At 38.3% G+C, this 15042-nt stretch overlaps 1 protein-coding gene across 1 annotated transcript in view; it reads left to right on the top strand.

Moving 5' to 3' along the window:
- Window positions 1-5983, top strand: part of ARB2A (ARB2 cotranscriptional regulator A) — a 427333-nt gene extending 421350 nt beyond the window's left edge. The window contains exon 10 of the mRNA XM_080803670.1: window positions 16-5983. Within this exon, the coding sequence (XP_080659796.1) occupies window positions 16-158 (143 nt within the window). The 3' untranslated portion in view covers window positions 159-5983. The remainder of the gene's footprint in view (window positions 1-15) is intronic.
- The last annotated feature ends 9059 nt before the right edge of the window (window positions 5984-15042 follow it).

Genomic DNA, 15042 nt, shown 5'->3' on the forward strand with positions numbered 1-15042 from the left:
CTGTGTGTTTTGCAGGCACCGACCGTCATGAGCTAACTTCCTGGAAGAGCTTCCCGTCCATTTTCAAATTCTTTACCGAAGCCTCTGAGGCAAAGACCAGTTCCCTCAAGCCGGCTCTGACGCGGCGCTCCCACAGAATAAAGCACGAAGAGCTGTAAGAGGAGAACGAGCGAGACGGGGGAGGGGAAGCCAAGGCACCACACTCGAGCATGCATCCACACGTCTCCTAACTGCTTGTTGTCGGCGAGCAGACTCCCAGCCCCTCATTAGATTGTTTTCTTCCTAGAGCACAGGGTCGTGATATATACATCTAAATAGCGTTTTGCATTATTTCTAGATGAGTGCAACTGTCAAAGCAATATGGGTTCACTGGTCGTGCTTCCTGCGGGCTGAGCTCGGGCTTCGCGCTGCCCGTCAGCGCGCAGATTAAGGCTGACAGCGCCCTGCTCGGCGCGGCCGGCGCGCCTCTAATTGCCCTGACGGAGCCCGCGCCGGCGCTGCGGGGCGAGCGGCGTCTGCGCGGTCCTACCGCCCGCTGCAGCGCAGCCGCCGCTTGCACCCCGGCCCCCCTCAATCATGTCCGGTTTTTTCCTCCGAACAGAAGCAAACTTTTATTCTAGATTTCAAACTTACATTTTAGGTTTTCGGCGAAGAGCTTCTTACGCCTTTTTTTTTTTTTTTTAATTAAAAGGAAGTTCCCCACAAACCTCAGAAAAGCCAAATTTAAATTCAGAACGTGAATGCCGTGATGTACTATGTCGCCTTGGGAGTGCAAATTGTTCTCTAACAATCTATTTTCATTTCAAGACCAAAAGAAAAACTTTGCATAAAAAATCTATAAAGTGCCGATTACACATTACCGCTGAAAACCCTTGCCATTTGAATACGAGATTTTACACAAGTCTCTAATTTCAGAAGAGATTGTTTAAACCAAAACGTAATGATGAGCAAATCTTTTAAGTGTGAAAGGTCCCATTTCCAATAGAATTTCCAACTTTATCATTAGAATTGACTTTACTTTTTAAATGTATAATGTGTATTGAGTGGCATTGTAATTCAGATCGCACACTTGTTTTGCTTTTAAAATCCTAATGTGGAGAAAGTTTGTTGTTGATAATCCTAACTAGAATGACTGTCCTGAGCTTTCATGGAGTTAGACCCTGTTGGGGAAAGTATTTATTGTCATCAGGAAGATGAACCTGTGTGCTGTTCCACCTTTTCTTTCTGAAAGGCCAAGTGGGGCTAAAATGATTCTTTTAGGTTTCTGCTCCCACAGAAAGGGAAAGAAGGACCTGGTGTGAAAGATTTTCTCTCAATACAATGGCATAATTTTTACTAGTCCATTTCCTCTCTAGGGTTTTGCCCTACAGTTTCAACAGTTACTTTAATACTGCTAATATCTGGCCAACACTGTGAAATACTAGAGGTAAAATAAGTTAAGATTTTGCTGACTTTTAAATTCAAATATTAAATCTTAACATTATCAGTTTTTAATTACTTGAATTTAATTACCTAGTAAAGATTCTGTTTCTAGCAGGTGAGGGTCTGAATTTAATATTTTTTCATCCTTTTTTAAAGTATATGCAACAATATGCCTGCCTTATTTGAGGACATGATAAAATGTACCCAAAATGACTTAGAACTGTCTTGACTCTTCAGAAAAAATAACTTAAAATAACCACCTCATGGATAAAATGTTTTTATATTATGAACCAATTTCAGCAAGTTTTAAAACTGGTAATATCTGTGTTTGGTATATAAGTACATTAATTTGTTCTTATAGTTTTAATGATGGCAAATTAAAGTGATCTTTTTTCAGTAGTCATATATACATATCTTTTTATATTATTTTAGCAGAAACAACACAGGAAAAATCAAAACGTCATTTTATCCACACCTGGATAACTTAATATGTGTAACTCCAACAACGTCAAGCATGTTGGTCTGCAATCTTTTCTGTTTTAGAAGTAAAGGTGAACTGTGTACAATAATGGTACCTTCCTTTGAGAGGATTTGAAAATTGATATGGATTGAATGTATTTTTCAAAGTGTTATAAATTGTGTGGTGTTTTGACTATATGAAAGTATTCACAGGAAAACTAATTTTATTGCTTTTTTCTACCCAGCACTTGTGCAGTGCTAAATTTATGACGCTTATGCACCTGAATTAGAGCAAAGTAAATGTGCTCAGCGTAAACACCAAATGACTCCTATTCCTTCTCTTCGGTTTTCTCACTTCTCCTTTTGAAAACCTTTACTTGCAACTAGAGTGAATCACTGTTTAATTGCCTTTAATACTTTAAAACTACTGGGTTGTTAGCCTTGTTTAACCATCTAAAGAGGGCTATTTGCAAACTTAAGTTGTGCAAATGTAATTTCTACTTGTGGATCTGAGCTGCAGCAGCCCGGAGAGAGCTAGGCAAACCATCCGAGACCGCCAACTGATAAGTGATAAGATTCCTTGTAATGTACGATTTTTTTTTAACCTGTTGATTATGTGTCTGTTGGTATAAATGTAGTAATATCCTCCACCTCAATTTTCCTGGAGTAACAACAATCAGTTGGTAGGAGCCCGCCTGCTTGGAGGTGACAAGTGTTAACAGTATTTCTGCTCTGATCTTCTAACCATTTTGGTTTCTTTAGACAGGTTTTTAGGAGAGTAGAGGCTTAAAGTTACGATGTAGACTTTTTTAAAAATTATATACTCAGTTCTTAGAACAAATGGAATGGGAAGCAAGGAGTTGTTGATAAATCTGAGATTCAAAATACTGGCTTTAGAACTTTATAAAGGTATCTAAACATGCAGCCGTTAAAAGTTTTCATGGATATTTGAAGGGGGGAGAAAATCTATTTGTAATAATTGTTGTTTTCTCAAGTTTCTGCCTTGTGCTTTGACCTAGATTGCATTATTGTTTATACAAAAAGAAAAAAAAAAGTAAAGCACAGGAGTTTCATATATATTATATATTTCTGTTTACCATTTTAAAATAAAAACAATTTTCCCAACAAGCAGCGGTGTATTATTCTTGCTCAGAGGTTCATTTATTTGTGTACAGAAGTTAATAAAAGCAGAAACTTAAAAAGAATGATGGAACAGCACTCATCAGTATTTTAAACCGTATAGTTGCTTTTATTACTATTACTGTTGCTGTAAGGTAACATCCTAACTTCACTTGAACACTTACTGTTTGGCTTGGACCTTTCACAAAGCCAACATTTTTTTTTTAAGCCAACATTTTTTAAGGTGTTTGTTTTTAATATCTGAAATATCCTTAGCTACAGAGAAATTTGAACCCATTGTTAAGCTATGATTTTATAAAATACACTTTAATATACTGTAAAGAAATGTGCTTTCCAAAGGAACCTGGTGATTTTACATTGCTCCCAAGTCCCTATATAGGTCCTTAATGTATTACATCTAATCTGAAAATATCGTGTTTACATTTATTTTACAGCTTTTCCTTCTTAACTCCTTTGAGAGAGTTTGGATGACAAAATATGTTAACTATATTATCAGGGCTAATAAGTTAAGTTTTTTCACATGTTTCTCTGGATTACCTGGAGTCCCAATCCAAACACATGTGTGTCTCCTGTTAAATCATAGTTTATAACTGTAAATTGACAGCTTCCTGTGATTCATTTAAGAAAGATTACTATCACAGAAAGTCTAAAAATTTCTCAAAAACTTTCCCCATGCTTCTATAGGGGAAAATGTCTTTAAGTAAATGTGAGATATTCTCATCTTTGAAATATGGGTGGCAAAAAAAAAGGGGGGAATAATAGTGGTGGTTATTTTATGATTACTTATTAGGGGCTGTAATAATATAAAATAAAAGACTCCAGGAGGTACTCTCTTTCAAAAATTGAATACTTTCCTTCCTTCCTTCCTTGTATAGAGTGACTGAGTGGGAGTCTCTTGAATTGTTCGTCTTCCTTTTATCTAATATTCTATTAATCTCCAAAAAGATCAGTTTGAGTCTGGGAAAGGGTTTTTAATCAACACTTCACAGAGCTTAAAGCTACCCTACCTAAAGCGTCAGCTTTGTTAGGCGGTTTTAGATTTAAAGCATTGCAACTGTCATGCACTGTACTAAAAGTAAAGAATGTACACCAAGTGGAAGATGTTGAAAAGAGGGAAATAGCACAAAGTCGATTAACGGAGATTCGAGAATAGAAGTAGCCATCAAAGCATTCCAACGTTTATCTCGAAATCTATGTAGAGTTAAAAAAAAAAAAAGGCAACAATGATAGTTTTAAACCTCACACTTAGGAGGGATGAATGTTGATTTAATTGATTCATTTGGATCAATGTTTTTAAAGTTTCACACCACTGATCTTTCATGTAGTGATGTCTTTAGCAGTCAGTGGTCTGACATGAGCCTTCTCAGATTTCATCAGTGGGGCTCTCCATGACATCTAAAATTATGCAACAGCCTATGCAGTGGTAACTTTGGAATTGGGAGACCTCGATGCCAAAGAGCATGGTTAGATTGAAGAACTCTTGTTAATTCTTAGCACAAAGGTTTTAGAGAGTGGTAATTGTAAATGAACCATAAAGGTTGAAGTCACCAAATATTATATAGTGGGCTTTAATTGCTAGATAGGAGAAAGTCGTCCTGAAAGTTTGACCATTAAGTGGATACCATGCAGAGACCAGTATTTTCCCCTTCAATGTAAAAACTTGAAAATGGAAATTTGACTTAATCCATGAGGCCTTCCAGGCAACTTTTCCCGGCCCTTTGCCTTGAGATTTATGAACAACATTTCACTATATTCTTTGTGTTGTTGGGTTGAGTTCTGTTTGAACCAGAGATGAAACATGTTTCTAGAAAGAAATCCATGGAGGACCTGCATCTTTCTTTCTAGATCATTCAGCTTTTCTTCCTTGGCCATTACATAGGGTAATATGGGAGACTGTCGTAGGTAAAATAATGTTGAACTGTACTTTGTAACCAGCCTGCAGTACCAATACAAAGAATCTGAAATGAAAAGACAACCAACACCCCAAGAATGATATGTCTCTTTTTAAAGTTTACAATTTGAATAATGAACTTGGATAGAAACTTGGCAGGAAAACAAACCATGGCACCATCACATCACCAACCATTTTCACTTTTCTGTCCAATTTCAGAGTGCATGTGTTTGTGAGTATTTCACTAGATCAGTGACAGCTCTTTATTTGCATAATTATATGCTCTGGTCTGAAGAGAAAACTAACCCCCAAATTTCATGGGTCACCAAACTGCAACAATCAATGTTTTATCACGTATGCTAAGCAAAATCTAAGAAGCTATATGAAGTTTCTTGGGGAGTTTTTACTCCTCGGAAAATTAAAGAGTTTTCCTCTTCTGAATAGATTCAAAATCTTTCCGAGTTCTTTGTAACTGAATTCTGTTTGAAGGCAAAACCAGAGATTAACATGTAGATCTGGATCTTAGACTCACTAGCATTACTTCAAAGTGGCTTAAGAAGAGCAGCATTTTTGGAACACTAAACTTTTAAATTCTAAGTACTGTCCATGATATGAGGAAAAAAATTATTGGTCAAATTATGATGAGTCAAAATGAAGTCTGAATTAACTACAATTGACTATAAAGTTGATTTCCTTCTTTGAGATAACTCAGGGTTTTTTTTAATAAGACCTAATAGAAAAAATATGTATATATGCATATATGTGTGCGTGTATACATACACACGTGCATATACACACCCATCCATGGGGTACGTATACCCATCCTACCAGAAATAAACATTATATACAGCATGTGTATGTCTTTGCAGTGCCTGCTACATAGTAGGGACTCAATGTATGTTGGTCACCAGGACTGTTTGTAAACCTGTTCTAAATAAATTTATGTTCAAATTCTTGAAGGCATTGTAATAAATATTTTTAAATGCCTCAAGTTCATTGGTGTCTGTAAATTCTGTTTGTATGTAATGTGTATTCGTGTGTAAGTTTGGCTTTATTTCATTAAAGAAAAATTGATTTAAAACTGTTGGTGTCTAGTTTGTAGGCAGTCTGCCAGACTTGAAATACAATAGAGCATAGAGACACATGCAGAGAGTGACTGTTTGTTCTGGAGTTATTAAAATCCTGGAAAATATGTCTTTACCTAGGCACTCAAGGAATATACCAGGTGCATTATTTAATCCTACTGCAAAAGGACTTAGGTATGAATTTCGCTACTAAAAGCATATAATGCATTGCCTTTTATTTGAAGTGATCTGTTTGTAATAATATATTAACAGTTTCGTTATTAGGCAATTTACTGCCATCAAGAAAAACATTAGGAAAAAAAGAGACATTGAGGGGAAAAGTTTAAGAATTGCATAGCTTTGAAGTATTTTATTCTTTATCTTGAACAAAGATGAGAGATCTTTAGGTCAGGCATTAGAAATTTCCTAAAATATTCCTATTATTTCAAGTGAACAACTAACTTCTCCCAAGTTTTTAATCAACATTGAATTACAAATGAATAACATTTTCTTTTTCTTTTAGTCTGAAATCTTAAACATCTGCTTATCAGGATCACTATCCACAATCACCACATCTCACCTTCTTACTGCCTTACTGAAATGTTCACCTGCTTATACTCCCTCTGCACCACCCCTATCATCTACCTCCCCAGAAATTGCTGTTTGGTGAAGGTCGTGGATTCCTCTAGGTGAAAATTCCTCGTAACTGAATCTGTAAAAACAAATAAATAAAGTTTAGCATTTTTATCAAACAAAATGAGTTGGTGGGCACATGGGTTAACGCTACTGTCTAAGCACTAAAGACTGAAAAAATAAAGTGTAGAATCCTCCTAGATTACTGTTTAAAGATTTATAGACTGAGGACCTATATGCCTCTGAGTTAGATTACTTTGCATTTTATTTTTTAAGGTATAAACTCTCCAAAGGAAAATAAAAGACAGTACCATATACCTAATTACTTTTTCTCCCCTCTTTTTGAGCTTTGAGGAACCTTGCTGTGTATGAGTTTCAGATAGGGCTCTCAGTTTTCTGCTCTGCCTGGGACACAGAGAAATCTGTTATTTCCCTCTGAATTCCACACATTCAGGGATTGACTGTGTAGCTGAAAGGCCTAGATTTCTTTCTTTTTATCATTTCATTTATTTTTGCTCAAGTACCACCTAATCCCCTTGTGAGAGAAAATTTCTGATCCAGTTTATCTTCATGTACCTCCAAATAATTTTCCAAAGGCTTCTTTTCTTGTTTCTTTAACCATAATTAAATAAATGGGTTTTTTCCAATAGATGTTTACACCTTCTCTAAGTACTTAGATAACCGGGATTTATCAACTGAAGAAATACTGATAGTTTGTTGTGGTGGTTTTGGGTTTTTTTGTTTTTAGATGCCCCCCCCCACCTTTTCCTTTGCCTCAGTAAATTACTTAATATCATCCCCTGGAATAACCAGCTCTAAAAATAACCCTAGCACAGAGTGTCATGATTTGGCTTTCATACAGTTTCGAAAGAAAAACCATTAAAATTGCATTGATCTCACAAATATTGATCTAGTGCTTGATATCAAATATCAAATGAGATGCTGTCAGTTGCTGCTGATCATTGTGTCAGCTGTTTGAATTTTTGTCCTTTCCCTTCTTCATTGTCACATGGATTCAAGTTGCTGAGGCTAGAAAGATTTTCATGATTAACACAATTAAGATAATTTTTTTCTGTTTTTCATATTTCTGGTTTGACCAAGCACAGGTAATAGTTTGCCTGAAATTTTGTTATGTAATTTCATATATTTGTAGATACATAGACATACACACTTTTGTTTTTTAAAAACCATATATTTTATATGCAGGTGTAACAGGATATATTTTTAGAATTGTGTGTGTGTGTGTGTGTGTGTGTATGTTTTACAAAGTATGACTCACCTACTAAGTAGGTTATGTTTCCATTTAGTTCTTTATCCCCATTTTGAAATAATTTCTGTCTGCATCCTACTTTCTTCCTGGCCACCTGTCTTTTAAGAAATCAAATTTGTTTTAAGAGCATGCAGTTTTTAGAATACGATTTTAGAACTTAGAATGAAATCTTAACCATTTCAAATGTACACACACACGCACCCACACGCACCACAATAGGTAAATTGCTCTTGTTATTCTTACTGACAAAAATATAACTGCAGCATTTGGCCAGCGTGGAGTTTGGAGAATTATTAAAATGAAATTAGGTCTATATAGTTTTAATACTTTCTCAATACATCCATGTTACCTAACAGGCTAAGTCATGTTCTGCATTTATATCCTATCAAATCTGAAAATAGCTAAGTGCCTTTGGATATGTTTAAAGTCTCAAATCACCCTTATTCTTCCCTCCTTCCTCTCTACTTTGTACGTCAAAAATTGATGATTACATTGCTTTGAAATATGGAACATTTTAGGGAGAAGACCTCCCTATAATGACCAGTTAACGCTGCTATCTGACTAAACAGTACCGACTGGGAGATACAGCAGAGCACTCCTAGAGTACTGTTTAAATTATACAACCACATGCGTGTTTTTCACATTCGAGGGAATTAAAAAATCTCCTGCCGCTTGAGTTGTTGGTTTATCTTTCCCCTTTTCACACCTGATCTTGGTTTGGGTACTGCGAAGGGAAGCCGCTTTCCTCCCAGCACCATGGACAGCGCCCAGGCGCGCCCCCTTCCCTCTCCCCTCCGCCAGAACCCCGAAGTTCCGGCCCTAGCCTGATTCCTCTCTCCGGCCACTCCCTCGCCATAGGAAACTGGCTCTTGAAATCTTAGGACCTGAGCCCAAAGCGACAATGAGTTTAAAACAGTATACAGTTTATGGGTGGAGAATGTTGCTTGCTCCATGCCTGGTGTTAATCAGAGTGCCCTAGAGTTGACACACCATTTCCCTGCTCCCCGAATTTGCACCTACTTCATGATGAAAGCAGCGCCACTCTCAGTCATTTTGGTGGTAGAAGTCTCACCCCCACAACTATTCTTTGCCTAACTTTTCACCACCACCCTTTAGCGGGCCAGCTGCATACGGGCTCCAGTTTAAGAACTCTGTATTATGAGCACATTTTCTCCGGGCTTGTGATCTCAGACGCGAGAGACCTGTGTTCCAAGAAATGTGCAACCAGACCCACGGGGCCCTTGGTCCCCACGGCTCTGCCTGTGGCTGATGCTGTCGGATCGGTAGTGGGCGCCCAGGTACTGGTTAATTACCGCCCCGGGGGAGGTGGTTGTGCAGCGGGGCGCCCGGCCCGCGGCGCGCTAAAGAGCCTGACAGCAACTTATTTGACAGCACTAAAAAGGGGGCGCGTCTGGCTCAGTACCCACCACTACCTCTTCTCCTACTTGCAGACCTCAACTCCAAGCTCCAAGTGTCGGCGTGTCTTCCTGTTTGGCCTTTCTTTCTTTCTCTTTCTTTCTTTCTTTCTTTCTTTCTTTCTTTCTTTTCTTTTTTTTACTGTCGCGTTAAGCAAAGTACAAGAACTGAAAATCACTTTCGTGTGGAGTCTTTTTCCTTGCATGGTCTCCCTAGCAACACTTAAGTCACCACTCCCAAGACAACACTAGTTTTTAAAGATTTCAAATTGCACCTTGTTTTATTGAAACTCGTCTCACTTGTTGGGCTTTGAGTAAAATCTCTTCCCTCCCACTGGAATCCCATTCTAGTCATCTACTCTCTTGAACCGACTTTGAGGACGAAAATGATACGGTTAGAGCAGGTGAGAGGGCCAAAAGCAAACTTCTATTAAATATTGATTGTACAAATATGCTTTCAAACCAACTTAATCCATACTTTACCAGAAAGGGCCAACAAAGAAAAGTATTTTAAGTGGTTTTTCCCCTGTAAAATAGCCTCGATAAGCCACTTTCAAAATTGCTTTTGTAGAGTAACACGGATTATAATACATTGCAAGATAAAATTATTCTCTACCTGGCATGCTATTACAGTGAAAATTTTCCTTCAATGCCTCAGTATAGTAGCAATGTAGCTTCAAAACACTCTATTTTTCTATCCCTTAAAAACATACAAATATTTTATTAAATATTTCACAGGTTAACAATATAAGACTGTTTTCTCACACAGCGCTGCTTACACAGTTTTCCCCTCTTTTTTTAGTGTGCAAAATCACTGCTGAGTTCTCTCCAAAGATAATTTTCCCTCATAGTTTGGTCTTTCTTACGGTCTCAAGAGTCGTTTTGCCCAGATACTAAGGTAAGTCTGTGTTACTAGAGAAACCCAGCCATGCTGTGAGCTATTTAAACTGTGGGTGCCACCCTCCTACGAAAACTGGGGAGAACTTGGGTTGACAAAATTTAGCAGCTGAAGTGCGCCGGGAAGCGAAGGGGACCTGTTGAATAATCGCGACCTGGAGACTTGCGGATTCTGGATCTGAACCCTCAAGTGAAATATCTCCATAATGTTTGCATATCTTTGGCTGGTATATTTTGGGGGAGCTCATTCCACAAACTGAGCTTCCATCTTTGGATAAATGAAATATTTCATTCTTGCCTTCCTAAGGTTCAGGAGCAAGAAAAGAGAATCTGGTGCAGGGAAGGAGGAGGGGCTTTCCTTTGTTGGTGCAGGGAAGTTGTGGAGATTTGGGGTGGGATATACAACCCTGAACTCCTGGGTGTCTACCATTTGTTCCCTCAATCTGGGTGTTGGGGAATTTCCTTCCTTCACTGGGTATCTCCCTTTTGGCTTGGGGGGTGGGATAGCTAAGATCTCTATCAGGTATTTATTACTTTTTTAAAAAAAAAATGTATTCTTGACACAGTTTCAGAATGGCTTTTCTGGGTTATTCTAAGTAAATCAGAAACTCCCAAACTTGGGTGGATATTTCAGTACCACAATGCCAGAGAAAAATATGGAGAAAAGTAGTACAAGAAGCTCATCTCAACAATAAATAAATAAAAACTGCAACGATTAGGTCCCCCTATAAGGAGCTTCTTCAGCGATGTTTGTTTACCACCTGTATGTGTTCGATGACATTTTAAACTTTTCCAGCACAGAGAGCATCCCCCTACTTTTCTCCAAGCTTTTCTCTTAATCCCAGTCCTACTCTTCTGTAGGACTGCTGCTGTCCTGTCCATTTCTCCCCTTTCAAAATCTTTTAAAATAAGTTTTCTTGTCTCCTATCCATTTGTCAATGTCAAATATACACTGCCTATTTAGTTAAAGAAAAGTGTGTATTTCATATGTTATAAAAGAACAGCCTTCTTTATTTGGTTTCTTGGAAATCAATAATCTCTTAAACACTTGCCAAGACCCCTTGGGGAAGGGAGAAATGTAAACAATAACTACCAAACTTCGACATGACAATATCGGTTAAAATCTGCAGGATGATCATTTGAATGCGGGGAGGTAGTAGGGAACGACTTCGGACTCCCGCAATTACACAGGAAGGGAGCCGAGGTGCCTGATGGCTGTCTCCATCCTCTGCAACTTACCCAAGGAGCCAGATACTTTGAAAAGTCGGGAGTTAATTCTAAATTTCCTTACAAGACACCTTAGTAGCCAGACTGGTCTTCAAATAATTTAGCTGGGCAATGGCTGGATAACCACAGGGAGATTGCAAAAGACAGTTACCCCCAGTAAAAGAAATACCATGATTTAGTCTTTCCTGACATTATTAAAGGGTCTGATAACACTTCTTTATTTTGTCTCATGCTGTTAAAACAAAAAACAAAAAACAAAAAACACCTACTCCTCTGGCGAATGAAACTTCCAGGGAATTTGAAAATAAATCGTCAGTTTAATTTCTGCCTTTTAAAGTTAGTATGTATGCAAGGAAATAGAGCATTAAAACAACTGAGTTACACGTTAGCTATCTAGCATTTTCACATTAGAAGGAAGAATACACCTCGTTTCCAACTTAGCCAACTTTTAAAACTATATGTGTTCCCGGAAAATAAAACCTGATTGGATTAAATTTCCAGGAGATTCTAAATTAAGCTCTCGAGGAGATAAGAAAGTGTATGAAATCTCTTGAGTAAACAGTTGGGAGGGATTTATAAGCATTTGAGGATCTGGTGATCCATTGGAAGCACAACTAACTCAAATTTGAATTTTCATGATCAACTTTCAACCCTGAGAAACAAGAGCCATTTGCTTAACTTAATCTGGAACATATGTTTGCAGCAGTAGCAGGTTTTTGGTGTGTGGCTGGGGCTGATCAAGTTGTAAATTTTCCGCTTTAGGTTTTCAGCGCCTGCTAGTTTCAGCCTAACACCTAGAGAGAGACTTTGCGGGGTTCTTCACCAAAGCAGCCAAGGTTTGATAAAAGGTTTCCAAACCACACAGCTCTGAGTGTTATTGATTTTCCCAAAGGTGGAACATTTCCATACAAGTTAGTTCTCTAAATCCTAACAGCAAGTAACAAGTTAAACTCTCTTTTGTTAAAGTGTTTGCAAGATGTCTATATAGAGGATTGGGGTTTTTCTTTTTTTTTTTTTCTTTTTCTATTTTTTTCCATTTGCCTTCCTCACCTGCATCCTTGTCTTTAAGGGACACACACTAGTATGAGAGCGGTGCGTGCTGTGAAAGTGACATCTTCATTCGACAAAACAATATGCAATTCTTTGTGGCTCATCTTAATTTTTTCCCATCAGAAACTTAGAACTATTGATTTTTCTGTCTCTTTGTGCTTCAACACAAAGGAGTTTTGAAAAGTGTTTTGAATATCTGAGAAGATTCACTAGTGTTTGAAATAAATACACATTAGAATCCATAGATCACCCTTCCTGTGAAACAAGCTTTGGGTAGGCTTTTATTACCAATATTAAAACACATCTTCTGCGGGTATGAATTTCAGTATTTGGGTTTTAAACAAATTCTGATACTTTTAAAATCAATTAATGGTATACCACAAAGGATAAATGAAAGTAATAAGTTCCCTAAGATCAGCTTAATTCATCTTGCAATGGCAATGGGGGTAGTAATGGTAAAGTGGGAGGTGGACTCTAGTGGTCAACCTCAAGGATTGTAAATATCCATCCGGACCTGCTGATTTATCTTCTTCCTGAAAACCTCAGTCAGATTACTGGAGGAAAAGTTACTCAAGTGCTTTCTGAAATGCATCACAAAGAGTAATTGAGCCATAAATATGCCCTAAATTCAGGTGCAGAGTTTCACTGGATTTTATTATTACACAGATTAAGATGGGTAACTCCCACCTGAACACTACTTTAATCAAAAAGTGAACAAGGGTGTCAAAAACAAGGGCAATAATAACATTGCTGGCACTGTACTAATCAAATACCCACAACTAGTTGAGAACAACGGTGCTAAGAAGCCGCTTTAATTCTGAAATGGAATGTCCTGAGACACCGAGCGCCATCTAGCAAGCAAAGTTAGAATCAAAGAGCGCCTGAGTCAAGCACAGAGCACAGAGACCAGGGAATTGGGAGGCAAAGAGGGACTTGGAGATGTACTTGCTGCGACTTAACCATGGGCCCCGTGTCACCTGAGCCCAGCTCTACCTGCTGTCTTCGACTCTTCGCCCCACCAGCCAGTTCAAACAAACTAACTGCTGAGGTGAGACAGACCCTTTCTGCCTCAAGCTAAGGCTAAAGGACAGCTCCTCACAGGGTTGCTTATTGTCTTTAATTAGAACAAGCGGCCTTTCCGTTCCCACTCCCCCCGCCCCCAAACCAGCCCAGTGTCTAACTAATTCTGCACCTTCCTATCCAGATGGGGACAAAGAGCAGTGCCTGAAGGGCTCACCTTGGGCTGACACGACTCCCAGGGCTTCAGCACAGAGGAAAGCACTTCGCTGGGAAAACCTAGCAGGATTTGAGAAGTCATTCTGAGTTTACAAGGCTTGCCCAGACGTCTCCTGACAGGCAATCCGAGCTATCTCTGAGTGGCATAAGACACAGATTTACTTAACATGCCACGGATGGACATGGGAGCTGAATGCTGCCTTCTAAATATAAATAGTATAACTTCAGTCTTCTCCAGGCAACCGGGTCTTTGATAGTTCCTTTGGCTGAAGAAAAGTCAAAGGTAGCTAGGATGCTGCCAAACACGCCTGTTAGTTTGTAGCTTGAGGGGAAAGACAGCACTTTTTCCATTTTTTAAGGGTTAAATGATGTTACCTAATTATATGAAAATTCTGTGAAACTGGGCTAACAAGATGAATCTTCTGAGATTGTGATATGAAGAAAGTAAAGAATAAGGAAGAATCTACTGGGTTCTGTAAAGCAAGAACCCCATATTTTTCTTTTAAGTCAGTCGATCTGAATTCAAAAGATCAAGAGGGCTCATCTTAGTAATACGTCTGCTTTCTAAACTACTTCTGTTGAGACTTTCCTGAATTTTACTTGAAGATTGGGAGTGGAGGGACAGAAATACAATGTACATATATGCTAGCCTTAAACTCTCCTAATTTCTTGCTATTGATGATTGCCTTTGTAATAACTCATTGATTCACATTGTTCTTAGAATATAGAGCAGGAGCTTAGGTTTCCTATTGTTCTGGCCCCTGCCCCAACCCCACACATACAATTTTTCCCAGTGAAGTGTTTTCTAAAAAAGAACCACCACCACCAACAACCAACCACAAAAGAAAGAAAGATAGATAGAAAGAAATCTTAGAAAATGACTATCACAATATTCCAGTTGAGTTTTAAATGCTACTCCACTCCCAGGTTTACTTCTCAATTAAAACAGGCATAATAGATATGAAATAACATATCCCTTTATTTTTCTACTATGCTATTTACTGTGCAAAACAGCCATATTGAGAATAAAGGAACCATTTGATAAGAATATGTTCAATGTGCTCATTAAAATATCTCCACAGGTTATAGTATTTACAGGGGAAAAAATCAGACGAAAATCATAACCCCTCCTCCAACAAACCTAAGCCAATAAAGAAAGGATCTGAGAGCTTAATCCACAATTTCCAAAACATCTAAAACATTTCCACGAAACTTCGATGCCTCCTGATGCCTGAAAACATATGTAAGGATCTCAGGATGGCAAGTGGACACAATTCACGCTGCCTCCTCTTCCTCTATGAAGTTCAGAGAAGTTCCCAGGCCAGTCTTGCCTCAGCT

This window comes from Martes martes (assembly GCF_963455335.1).
Source record: "Martes martes genome assembly, chromosome: 5".
NCBI classification, from domain to species: domain Eukaryota; kingdom Metazoa; phylum Chordata; class Mammalia; order Carnivora; family Mustelidae; genus Martes; species Martes martes.